This window comes from Cuculus canorus, chromosome 38 (genome assembly GCF_017976375.1).
Source record: "Cuculus canorus isolate bCucCan1 chromosome 38, bCucCan1.pri, whole genome shotgun sequence".
NCBI lineage: Eukaryota > Metazoa > Chordata > Aves > Cuculiformes > Cuculidae > Cuculus > Cuculus canorus.
Genome location: NC_071438.1, coordinates 375,938 through 388,004, shown reverse-complemented (window position 1 = coordinate 388,004; position 12,067 = coordinate 375,938). Strand labels below are relative to the sequence as shown.

The 12,067-nt window shown below is 60.9% G+C and overlaps 2 protein-coding genes across 4 annotated transcripts in view; both read right to left on the bottom strand.

Annotated features, from left to right (window-relative positions):
* Positions 1-12: 12 nt before the first annotated feature.
* SLX1A (SLX1 homolog A, structure-specific endonuclease subunit) lies at positions 13-3,710 on the bottom strand. The gene is made up of 5 exons (XM_054053069.1): positions 3,390-3,710; positions 2,972-3,023; positions 1,814-2,131; positions 1,065-1,186; positions 13-176 (listed from the first exon to the last, which is right to left on the bottom strand). The coding sequence occupies exons 1-5, from the start codon at positions 3,533-3,535 to the stop codon at positions 98-100; spliced, it is 717 nt and encodes a 238-aa protein (XP_053909044.1). The 5' UTR covers positions 3,536-3,710; the 3' UTR covers positions 13-97.
* A 1,311-nt stretch (positions 3,711-5,021) lies between these two features.
* The window catches only part of ITGAL (integrin subunit alpha L), a 42,334-nt gene continuing 35,288 nt past the window's right edge, over positions 5,022-12,067 (bottom strand). For all 3 annotated transcript variants that reach the window (XM_054053054.1, XM_054053055.1, XM_054053056.1), the window contains 9 exons: positions 11,733-11,812; positions 10,008-10,094; positions 9,415-9,490; positions 8,473-8,586; positions 8,307-8,390; positions 6,601-6,720; positions 6,419-6,508; positions 5,878-5,988; positions 5,022-5,162 (listed from right to left, as the gene is read on the bottom strand). In XM_054053054.1, coding sequence (XP_053909029.1) covers positions 5,037-5,162; positions 5,878-5,988; positions 6,419-6,508; positions 6,601-6,720; positions 8,307-8,390; positions 8,473-8,586; positions 9,415-9,490; positions 10,008-10,094; positions 11,733-11,812 — 888 coding nt within the window. In that variant the 3' untranslated portion in view covers positions 5,022-5,036. The remainder of the gene's footprint in view (positions 5,163-5,877; positions 5,989-6,418; positions 6,509-6,600; positions 6,721-8,306; positions 8,391-8,472; positions 8,587-9,414; positions 9,491-10,007; positions 10,095-11,732; positions 11,813-12,067) is intronic.

Below are 12,067 nucleotides of genomic sequence, written 5' to 3'. Positions count from 1 at the left end.
TGGGGTCGGGGCACCAGGAAGTGGGGTTGGAAACCCGGAAATGGGGGGGAAGAATAAAAAAAGGTGGTTTTTATTGTAAATAAAAGGGCGTTGGGGGTCACGTGGAGGCGGGGGAGGGGCCGTGGGCCTTGCGGTGTCGCCGGATCAGGTCTCCCCATAGCAGGGGGGCACCGCACCTGGCGGGGGGAGGGGAGAAAGAGGGGAGTGAGGACCCACAGATTCATTTCCGGCCCCACAAGTGCCCCATAGATCCCTCTCCTGTGCCCCTATAACCCCTTTTCCTTTCCAAATCCTCCCTCAAAACGGCCCTTTTCTCTTTGGCCCCGCCCAGTCCAGGCCCCTCCCTTCAAGCTGAGCTCCTCTCTCTCGGCCCCTCCCCTCTGTGCCCCGAGACCACGCCCCTCTCCCTAAAGCCACACCCCTTCCCTTTTGACACACCCCTCCCCTCAAGCCTTGCTCCTTGCTCTGTGCCCCCTCCCCCCTTAGGCCCCGCCCCTGTTCCCTGAGGCCCCGCCCACCGGGGACAGCCCTTTTTTCAAGCCCCGCCCCTTCCCTTAAGCCCCACCCCTTCCCTTTAGACACACCCCCTCCCCTCAATCCCCACTCCTCCCTGTATGCCCCCTCCCCCCATAGGCCCCGCCCCTGTTCCATTAGGCCCCGCCCCCTCTCCCTCAAGCCACGCCCCTTCCCTCAACCCCCACTTCTCCCTCTGCACCCCCCCGCTCTCCCCTTAGACCACACCCCCTCTCCCCTTTAAGCCCCGCCCACCCAGGGCAGATCCCACTCTCAAATCCCCGCCCCTTCCTCTCAAGCCACGCCCCCTTCCCTTTAGACACACTCCCTCCCCTCAATCCCCACTCCTCCCTCTGTGCCCTCTCCCTTTAGGCCACGCCCCTTCCCTTTGGACACACCCCCTTCCCTCAAGCCCCACTCCTCCCTCTGCACCCCCCTTAGGCCACGCCCCCTCCCCCTTAAGCCCCGCCCACCTGACACCTCCCCGCTCCCAAAGCTATACCCCTCCCCTTCTCCTCCCATTAAGCCCCGCCCCCTCCAGCCCCGCCTACCCCGGACACGCCCCCCGCAGGGGGAGGAGCTGCGGGCTGTGGGGGGGCAGGAGGGCGCGGGCCAGGCACGGGGGATGGGCGGCCGTGGGGCAGCGGCAGCAGCGCAGCGGCGGCCATGACACCTGCGGGGGGGGGGACACCGCGAGGAGGGGGCGGTTAAAACACCAAAAGCCGATTTTTTACCCCAGATCCCTCGTTTTCTGCCCCAAAACCCCATTTTTTACCCCAAATCCCTCTTTTTCTGCCCCAAAACTTAAAACCTAAGTTTTTCCTGAGGCCCTCCCCCACCCCTTTAACCCCCTCCTCACCCCATCTAAGCCCTTCCCCACCCTTTAAGCCCCTCCCCTTCCCCTTGAACCCCTCCCCCACCCCTTTAAGCCCCTCCTCCACCCCTTTAATCCCTCCCCACCCCTTTAAGCCCCTCCCCCACCCTTTAAACCCCTCCTCACCCCATTTAAGCCCCTCCCCCACCCCTTTAAGCCCCTCCCCCTCCCATTTGAACCCCACCCCCTCTCCTTAAAGCCCCCCTACCCCTTTAAGCCCCTCCCCACCCCTTTAAGCCCCTCCCCATCCCTTTAAGCCCCTCCCCATCCCCTTTGAACCCCACCCCCTCCCCTTTAAGCCCCTCCCCCACCCCTTTAACCCCACCCCTTTAAACCCCTTCCCATTCCTTTAACCCCATCCCTTTAAGCCCCTCCCCCACCCCTTTAAGCCCCTCCTCCACCCTTTAAGCCCCTCCCCCTCCTTACCTCATACCCCTCCCCGCACAGGTCACATGACTCCCGTCGGGGCGGGACTTCCTCCTCTTCCTCCTCCTCCTCCTCTTCACGGAGCCCCTCCTTCCCCTGCTCGACGATCACGTGACCGGGAGGGGCGGGGCTGAGCGGGGGGAGGGGCTTCTCCCGGAACCACCGGAGCCGTAAGGGGAGGCGACACCACGGGGGGGCCCTTAAGAGGAGGGGGAGGGTGCGCAGCGCCCGTCCCAGCGCTCCACGTTCCGACCGTCCGCGTTCCCACCATCCGCGGAGCCGCCGGGAACGGCCCGGGTGCTGCCACGCCCACTCGAACTGGGAGGGGGGGGAAAAGGGGGGGGACACGGGGGTCACCCACACCCCCAAATACCCTCCCCCATCCCTCAAAGGACCCCATAGGGACACCTTAAGCCACGCCCACTCCATTAAGCCCCTCCCCCACACCTTAAAGGACCCCCAAAGGGCAGTTTAAGCCCCTCCCCCTCCATTAAGCCCCTCCCCCACACCTTAAAGGACCCCCATAGGGGCACCTTAAGCCCCACCCACTCCATTAAGCCCCTCCCCCACACCCTAAAGGACCCCCAAAGGGCACTTTAAGCCCCTCCCTCACCCCTTCAAGGACCCCCAAGGAGCACCTTAAGCCCCGCCCACTCCATTAAGCCCCTCCCCCTCCATTAAGCCCCTCCCCCACACCGCCAAGAGCCCTCTAAGCCCCTTCCCCACCCCTTCAAGGACCCCATAGGGGCACCTTAAGCCCCGCCCACTCCATTAAGCCCCACCCCACCCCTTAAAGGACCCCAAAGGGGCACCTTAAGCCACGCCCCCTGCATTAAGCCCCTCCCCCACACCTCCAAGACCCCTCTAAGCCCCCCCCCACCCCTTCAAGGACCCCAAAGGGGCACCTTAAGCCCCTCCCCCCGCTTTAAGCCCCTCCCCCACACTATTAAGACCCCCTAATTAACTCCAAGCCCCTCCCCCACCCTTAAAGGACCCCAAAGGGGCACATTAAGCCCCTCCCCCTCCATCTAAGCCCCTCCCCCACTATTAAGACCCCCCAATTAATCTAAGCCCCTCCCCCACCCCTTAAAGACCCCCCAATAGCCTCCAAAACCCCTCCCCCGCCCCGCTCATTTGCATGCTCATTTACATACGGACCCTCAGGGCGGCGATGGCATTGGGGAAACCGTAAACGAAGAGTTCGAGAGCCCTTGGGGGGGGGGGGGAGTCCCTTTAGGCCACGCCCCCTCCTTAAGCCACGCCCCCCCTCCTTAAGTCCTCCCCTCCTTAAGCCACGCTCGCTCTCCTTAAGCCACGCCCACTCTCCTTAAGTCGTTCCCTCTCCTTAAGCCACGCCCCCTTAAGTCCTTCCATCTCCTTAAGCCACGCCCCTCCTCAAGTCACGCCCCTCCTTAAGTACTCCCTCTCCTTAAGCCACGCCCCCTCACCTTAAGTCACGCCCCCCCTTAACCCCTCCCCCCACCCAAACCCCTCCGGGTTTTACCCCTCCCCAAACCCCCTTCCCTTTTTAAGCCCCTCCCCTTCCCGTTTAGGCCCCGCCCCCCTCCCCTCTCACCACGGCCCCCCCCGCGCCGTGGCTCGGGCCCCTCCTCGGGCCCTCCCGCCGTTGTGTTGTCTCAATCGCCGCTCCGGTGATACCGAAAACCCCACATAACAGCGACCGCTGTTCGCCAACGAGCGGAGGAGATACACGCAAAGCATTCGGCCGCGCCGGAGGGACCCACAATGCACCGCGGCGGAGGCCGCGCCCTCCCCGCGGCCACACTCTGTCCCACAATGCACCGCGGCCGCGCCTTAAAGGGCCCTTAACGGCCACGCTCTGTCCCACAATGCACCGCGGCAGCGCCTCAAAGAGCCCTTAACGGCCGCACTCTGTCCCACAATGCACCGCGGCCGCGCCTTAAAGGGCCCTTAACGGCCACGCTCTGTCCCACAATGCACCGCGGCAGCGCCTCAAAGAGCCCTTAACGGCCGCACTCTGTCCCACAATGCAGTGCGGCAGCGCCTCAAAGAGCCCTTAACGGCCACACTCTGTCCCACAATGCACCGCGGCCGCGCCTCAAAGAGCCCTTAACGGCCACACTCCGGCCCACAATGCACCGCGGCAGCGCCTCAAAGAGCCCTTAACGGCCGCACTCTGTCCCACAATGCACCGCGGCCGCGCCTTAAAGAGCCCTTAACGGCCACACTCTGTCCCACAATGCACCGCGGCCGCGCCTCAAAGAGCCCTTAACGGCCACACTCTGTCCCACAATGCACCGCGGCAGCGCCTCAAAGAGCCCTTAACGGCCGCACTCTGTCCCACAATGCACCGCGGCAGCGCAGAGGGCGGTTCGTTCCACGTCTTCATTTGCATAGAATGGGCTCATTTGCATATAGGGCTCAGCTCGTTAGCGTACAGTCCAGCTGATTTGCATGCAGCCCGGCTCATTTGCATACGATGAGCTCATGACAAGCAGCCGAGCTCATTTGCATATGCCACCGCTCATTTGCATGCAGCCCATTTGCATGCACTCCAGCTCATTTGCATGCAGCGCCGCTTCAAAGGCTTCAGGGGGAGCTCATTAGTATGCAGTTCATTTGCATGCACTCCAGCTCATTTGCATACAGCCCGGCTCATTTGCATGCATGCCAGGTCATTTGCATGTAGACCCACTCAATGGCTTCAGGTGGAGCTCATTAGCATGCACCTCATTTGCATGTAGTCCATCTCATTTGCATGCACTCAGCTCATTTGCATGCACTCCAGATCATTTGCATGCAGCCCACCTCAATGATGCAGGGCGGGGCTCATTAGCATGCACCTCATTTGCATGCAGCCCTTCTCATTTGCATGCACTCCAGCTGATTTGCATGCAGCACGCCAGCTCATTTGCATACATCCCAGCTCATTTGCATGCACCGCTACTCAATGCCTTCAGGTGGAGCTCATTCGCACGCGCCTCATTTGCATACAGCCCGGCTCATTTGCATACACTCCACAGCTCATTTGCATGCAGCACCACTCAATGGCTTCCGAAGCTCATTAGCATGCGTCTCATTTGCATGCAGCCCGTCTCATTTGCATAAATGAGCTCAGTCACTCATTAACCCCTCTCAGCGCCTCCTCATTAAGGGCCGTTTATTGCCCCCTCCACCCCTTCATTTGCATAAACCCCTCCCCCTCATTAGCATATCCCCTCCTCATTAGCATATCCCCCGCTTACTGGGGGGCTGTGGGGGAGGGGCTGTGGGGGGGGGTCCCCCTCAGGGGGTCACTTTGGGGGTCCCCCTCGCGCCCCTCCCCCCCCCGGAGGCGCCGACGATAATCGCGACGGAAGAAACCGCACTGCGAGGGGGGGGGAGGGGCAAAGGTTACACTTCCGGTGGAGAAATACAGCACTTCCGGTTACCCATAACCCCCCCTTCTGCCCCATAAGTGCCCCTTCAGCCCCATAAGTGCCCCTTTCAGCCCCATAAGTGCCCCTTCAGCCCCATAAGTGCCCCTTTCAGCCCCATAAGTGCCCCCTCTGCCCCATAAGTGCCCCCTCAGCCCCATAAGTGCCCCCTCTGCCCCATAAGTGCCTCTTTCAGCCCCATAAGTGCCCCCTTCAGCCCCATAAGTGCCCCCTCTGCCCCATAAGTGCCCCTTTCAGCCCCATAAGTGCCCTTTCAGCCCCATAAGTGCCCCTTCAGCCCCATAAGTGCCCCTTTCAGCCCCATAAGTGCCCCCTTCAGCCCCATAAGTGCCCCTTCAGCCCCATAAGTGCCCCTTTCAGCCCCATAAGTGCCCCCTCTGCCCCATAAGTGCCCCTTTCAGCCCCATAAGTGCCCCCTCTGCCCCATAAGTGCCCCCTCAGCCCCATAAGTGCCCCTTCAGCCCCATAAGTGACCCTTTCAGCCCCATAAGTGCCCCCTTCTGCCCCATAAGTGCCCCCTCTGCCCCATAAGTGCCCCTTTCAGCCCCATAAGTGCCCCTCTCTGCCCCATAAGTGCCCTTTCAGCCCCATAAGTGTCCCCTCTGCCCCATAAGTGCCCCTCTGCCCCCCAAGTGTGGGTCTGACCTTTCTGAGGCCGAAGGAGAGGAGGAAGAGGAGGAGGAGCCCTCCCGCCCCTCCCCCCACGTAGACGGCGATGGGGGAGGGGCTCCACAGCAGCTCCACTTCCGTCTGCGCCTGGGGGGGGCCGGAAGTGGGGCGGAAGGGAACCGGAAGTGTGGGGAGGGACCCGGAAGTGGAGGGGAAAAGAGCGAAGGGGGTGGGGGAGGGGCGGGGAAGAGGGTCTGGAGGGTGGGGGAGGGGTGGAGGAGCCGGAAGTGGGGGTGGGGAGGGGGAAATGGGACCGGAAGTGAGGGGGAAATGGAGGAAAAGGGGGTGGGGGAGGGGGTGGGAGAAAAGGAAGTGGAGGGGAGAAGCGGAAGTGGGGTAGGAAGGGGGGTGAGGGGGAGGAGAACCCGGAAATGGGGTGGAAGTGGGGGCAGAACCCGGAAATGGGGTGGAAGTGGGGGGCAGAGAAGCCGGAAATGAGGTGGAAGTGGGGGAGGGGCAAGAATGGGGCGGGGGAGGGGTCAGAGGGGGAACCGGAAGTGGGGGGGAGGGGCGTTACCTGCGCTTCCAGCGCTTCCGGGTCGGCGAGGAAGTTGGGCGGATCCAGAAAGAGGCGGAGGGCGGAGCAGAACCGGAAGTGGGCGGAGCCCTGGGTGGGGGGGAGGGGGAGGGGAGAGAAACCGGAAGTGGTGGAAAAGGAAGTGCGGAGGGGGGGGAGGGGCGGAGGGGGAGGGGCGGTACCTGCGGGGTGGGGGAGGGGCGCAGCGCCGTTTCCACCACGACGAAGGTCGTCACTTCCGGGGGGGGGAGGGGCGAAGGGCCGCACCGGAAGAGGCGGAAATGGAGGGGGGAGGGGCAGCCCTGGGGGGGAAAGACCCATAAGTGGGGGTCCCGGACCCATAAGTGACTCCTTCAGCCCCATAAGTGGATCCCCAGCCCCCCAAGTGTGGGTCCCTCAGCCCCATAAGTGTGGGTCTCAGCCCCATAAGTGGTTCCCCAGCCCCATAAGTGACTCCTTCAGCCCCATAAGTGGGGGTCTCAGCCCCATAAGTGGTTCCCCAGCCCCATAAGTGACTCCTTCAGCCCCATAAGTGGGGGTCTCAGCCCCATAAGTGGGTCCCCAGCCCCATAAGTGACTCCTTCGGCCCCATAAGTGTGGGTCTCAGCCCCATAAGTGGATCCCCAGCCCCCAAGTGTGTCCCTCAGCCCCATAAGTGTGGGTCCCAGGCCCATAAGTGGTTCCCCAGCCCCATAAGTGAGTCCTTGAGCCCCATAAGTGTGGGTCCCTGCCCCATAAGTGAATCTCCAGCCCCATAAGTGGTTCCCTCAGCCCCATAAGTGACTCCTTCAGCCCCATAAGTGGTTCCCCAGCCCCCCAAGTGTGGGTCCCAGCCCCATAAGTGTGGGTCTCAGCCCCATAAGTGTGTCCTTCAGCCCTATAAGTGATTCCCCAGCCCCATAAGTGTGGGTTCCAGACCCCCAGTGTGAGCTCCCCGCCCCATAAGTGAGTCCCCAGCCCCACAAGTGTGGGTCTCAGCCCCATAAGTGTGGGTCCCTCAGTCCCATAAGTGGTTCCCCAGCCCCATAAGTGAGTCCTTGAGCCCCATAAGTGTGGGTCCCAGCCCCATAAGTGAATCCCCAGCCCCATAAGTGAATCCCCAGCCCCATAAGTGGGGGTCTCAGCCCCATAAGTGGATCCCCAGCCCCATAAGTGGGGGTCTCAGCCCCATAAGTGGATCCCCAGCCCCATAAGTGGGGGTCTCAGCCCCATAAGTGGATCCCCAGCCCCATAAGTGGGTCCCTCAGCCCCATAAGTGGTTCCCCAACCCCCCAAGTGGGGGTCTCAGCCCCATAAGTGGATCCCCAGCCCCATAAAGGGGGGTCTCAGCCCCATAAGTGGGTCCCCAGCCCCATAAGTGTGGGTCCCAGCCCCATAAGTGAATCCCCAGCCCCATAAGTGGAGGTCTCAGCCCCATAAGTGCGTCATTGAGCCCCATAAGTGGGTCCCTCAGCCCCATAAGTGGATCCCCAGCCCCCCAAGTGTGGGTCCCTGCCCCATAAGTGGTTCCCCAGCCCTCCAAGTGTGGGTCTCAGACCCCCAAGTGGGGTTCCTCAGCCCCATAAGTGAGAGTCCCTGCCCCATAAGTGACTCCTTCAGCCCCATAAGTGAATCCCCAGCCCCATAAGTGTGGGTCTCAGCCCCATAAGTGGATCCTTCAGCCCCATAAGTGAATCCCCAGCCCCATAAGTGACTCCTTCAGCCCCATAAGTGGGGGTCTCAGCCCCATAAGTGGATCCCCAGCCCCATAAGTGACTCCTTGAGCCCCATAAGTGTGGGTCCCTGCCCCATAAGTGAATCCCCAGCCCCATAAGTGGGTCCCAGCCCCCCAAGTGTGGGTCCCAGCCCCATAAGTGTGGGTCTCTGCCCCCCAAGTGTGGGTCCGCACCTCAGGAAGGCTCCAGTTGAGCTCCTGCCCCATAGCGGCCCGGAGGCCGCTGTGCCCCACGGCGTCGCAGACCCCGCCGGGCTCCTGTGGGGCAGAGCAGGCGGTTGTGGGGCTGCCCCATAGATTCTGTGGGGCAGGGAGGGGTGGGGGGGGGACACACACTCACCATTCGCACTTGGGGGTCGACGCTGTGGACGCTGTGGGGCAGAGTGTGGGGCAGCAGCACCGCCGCCCGCAGCAATGGGGGGCGGACGCCGTGGGGCAGAGCCCCACACTGCACCTGCGGGGATGGGGGGCAGATGTGGGGCAGGGATCTATGGGGCAGAGCTATGGGGCAGAGCTATGGGGTGGGAATCTATGGGGCAGAGCTATGGGGCAGAGAGCTATGGGGTGGGAATCTATGGGGCAGAGCTATGGGGCAGAGAGCTATGGGGTGGGAATCTATGGGGCAGAGCTATGGGGCAGAGAGCTATGGGGCAGAGGTGTGGGGCAGAGGTGTGGGGCAGAGGTGTGGGGCAGGAATCTATGGGGCAGAATCTATGGGGCAGAGGTGTGGGGCAGAGCTATGGGGCAGAAGCTACGGGGCAGAAATCTATGGGGCAGGAATCTATGGGGCGGAATCTATGGGGCAGGGGTGTGGGGCAGAATCTATGGGGCAGAAGCTATGGGTCAGTGATCTATGGGTCAGGGATCTATGGGTCAGTGATCTATGGGGCAGGGATCTATGGGTCAGGGCTCTATGGGGCGGATCTATGGGTCAGGGATCTATGGGGCAGGGATCTATGGGTCAGGATCTATGGGTCAGGGATCTATGGGTCAGGGATCTATGGGGCAGGGGGGATCTATGGGTCAGGGCTCTATGGGTCAGGATCTATGGGGCAGGGATCTATGGGTCAGGATCTATGGGTCAGGGCTCTATGGGTCAGGGATCTATGGGTCAGGGATCTATGGGTCAGGGCTCTATGGGGCAGGGATCTATGGGGCAGGGCTCTATGGGGCAGGGATCTATGGGTCAGGGCTCTATGGGTCAGGGCTCTATGGGGCAGGGATCTATGGGTCAGGGATCTATGGGGCGGATCTATGGGGCGGATCTGTGGGTCGCACTCACCCTATAGCGGTGCTGAAGGGTTTTACTTTGGGGGTTCCGAGAGCTGAAGTTGAGGTTTGGGGGAACCACAGCGGCTCTGTGGGGCGGAAATCAGTGGGGCAGAAATCAGTGGGGGGCAGGGATCTATGGGGCAGGGTGTGGGGCAGAGAGCTGTGGGGCAGAGAGCTGTGGGGCAGAAATCAGTGGGGCAGAGAGCAGTGGGTGTTAGGGATCTATGGGGCAGGGATGTGTGGGGCAGGATCTAAAGGACAGGGATCTATGGGGCTGAGCTGTGGGGTGGGGCTGTGGGGTGGATCTATGGGGCAGGGGGGATCTATGGGTCAGGATCTATGGGGCAGGGATCTATGGGGCAGGATCTATGGGGCAGAATCTGTGGGTCAGGAATCTATGGGGCGGAATCTATGGGGCAGGGATCTATGGGGCAGGGATCTATGGGTCAGGGGGGATCTATGGGTCAGGGATCAATAAGTCAGTGATCTATGGGGCAGGGATCTATGGGTCAGGATCTATGGGGCGGAATCTATGGGGCGGATCTATGGGTCAGGATCTATGGGGCAGGGGGGATCTATGGGGCAGGGATCTATGGGTCAGACCGGGCGGTGAAGAGGCGCAGATGAACCCTGAGCGGTTCCTCCCAGGAAACGGCGTTATCGCCCTCAGCCCCAACGGCTTCGTTATCACTGTGGGGAGAGAGAGAGAGCTCTGACCCATAGCGACCCATAGGGAACCACAGAGACCCATAGAGACCCCATAGAGACCCCATAGAGACCCACAGAGACCCATAGAGACCCCATAGAGACCCATAGAGACCCGTAGAGACCCACAGAGACCCCATAGAGACCCATAGAGACCCATAGAGACCCACAGAGACCCCATAGAGACCCATAGAGACCCACAGAGACCCACAGAGACCCATAGAGACCCCATAGAGACCCATAGAGACCCACAGAGACCCACAGAGACCCCATAGAGACCCATAGAGACCCATAGAGACCCACAGAGACCCCATAGAGACCCCATAGAGACCCATAGAGACCCACAGAGACCCACAGAGACCCATAGAGACCCCATAGAGACCCCATAGAGACCCCATAGAGACCCATAGAGACCCCATAGAGACCCACAGAGACCCACAGAGACCCCATAGAGACCCATAGAGACCCATAGAGACCCACAGAGACCCCATAGAGACCCACAGAGACCCATAGAGACCCCATAGAGACCCCATAGAGACCCCATAGAGACCCATAGAGACCCCACAGAGACCCACAGAGACCCATAGAGACCCATAGAGACCCCATAGAGACCCACAGAGACCCACAGAGACCCCATAGAGACCCATAGAGACCCCATAGAGACCCACAGAGACCCCATAGAGACCCACAGAGACCCATAGAGACCCCATAGAGACCCCATAGAGACCCATAGAGACCCATAGAGACCCATAGAGACCCCATAGAGACCCATAGAGACCCCATAGAGACCCATAGAGACCCATAGAGACCCCATAGAGACCCATAGAGACCCCACAGAGACCCACAGAGACCCATAGAGACCCCATAGAGACCCCATAGAGACCCATAGAGACCCCACAGAGACCCACAGAGACCCCATAGAGACCCATAGAGACCCACAGAGACCCCACAGAGACCCCATAGAGACCCATAGAGACCCATAGAGACCCCACAGAGACCCACAGAGACCCATAGAGACCCATAGAGACCCATAGAGACCCATAGAGACCCATAGAGACCCCATAGAGACCCATAGAGACCCATAGAGACCCATAGAGACCCATAGAGACCCACAGAGACCCACAGAGACCCACAGAGACCCCATAGAGACCCACAGAGACCCCACAGAGACCCCATAGAGACCCATAGAGACCCATAGAGACCCCATAGAGACCCCACAGAGACCCATAGAGACCCATAGAGACCCATAGAGACCCCACAGAGACCCATAGAGACCCATAGAGACCCCATAGAGACCCATAGAGACCCACAGAGACCCATAGAGACCCCATAGAGACCCACAGAGACCCCACAGAGACCCATAGAGACCCCATAGAGACCCATAGAGACCCACAGAGACCCATAGAGACCCCATAGAGACCCACAGAGACCCCACAGAGACCCATAGAGACCCCATAGAGACCCATAGAGACCCATAGAGACCCCATAGAGACCCATAGAGACCCCACAGAGACCCATAGAGACCCCATAGAGACCCATAGAGACCCATAGAGACCCCATAGAGAGCCCATAGAGACCCATAGTGCCCCACAGCACCCCACAGATCGCCCCATAGATCCCCACCAGGTGACGGCCGCTCTCAGCCCCACAGATTCGCCCCACGTCGCGTTGTCCAGAATGTCAAATGTCAGTTCCACCATCACCTGTGGGGCAGACCCATAGATTCCTTCCCCATAGATTCCCGCCCCACACCTCCTGCCCCACACCTCTGCCCCATAGATCCCTTCCCCACAGCTCCTGCCTCATAGCTCACGCCCCATAGCTTCAGCCCCATAGATTCCACCCCACACCTCTGCCCCATAGATTCTGCCCCACAGCTTTGCCCTATAGATTCTGCCCCATAGATTCTGCCCCATAGCTCTGCCCCACACCTCTGCCCCATAGATTCTGCTCCACAC

What these genes read in the sequence shown, in the direction of transcription:
- SLX1A (XM_054053069.1), bottom strand. Translation starts at nt 3,535, where the DNA reads ATGCTTTGCGTGTATCTCCTCCGCTCGTTGGCGAACAGCGGTCGCTGT. An exon ending in ACGGCGCGGGGGGGGCCGTG is followed by an intron (nt 3,024 to 3,389) that starts GTGAGAGGGGAG and finishes CCCCCCCCCAAG; the next exon opens with GGCTCTCGAACTCTTCGTTT. An exon ending in ATGCCATCGCCGCCCTGAGG is followed by an intron (nt 2,132 to 2,971) that starts GTCCGTATGTAA and finishes CCCCCCTCCCAG; the next exon opens with TTCGAGTGGGCGTGGCAGCA.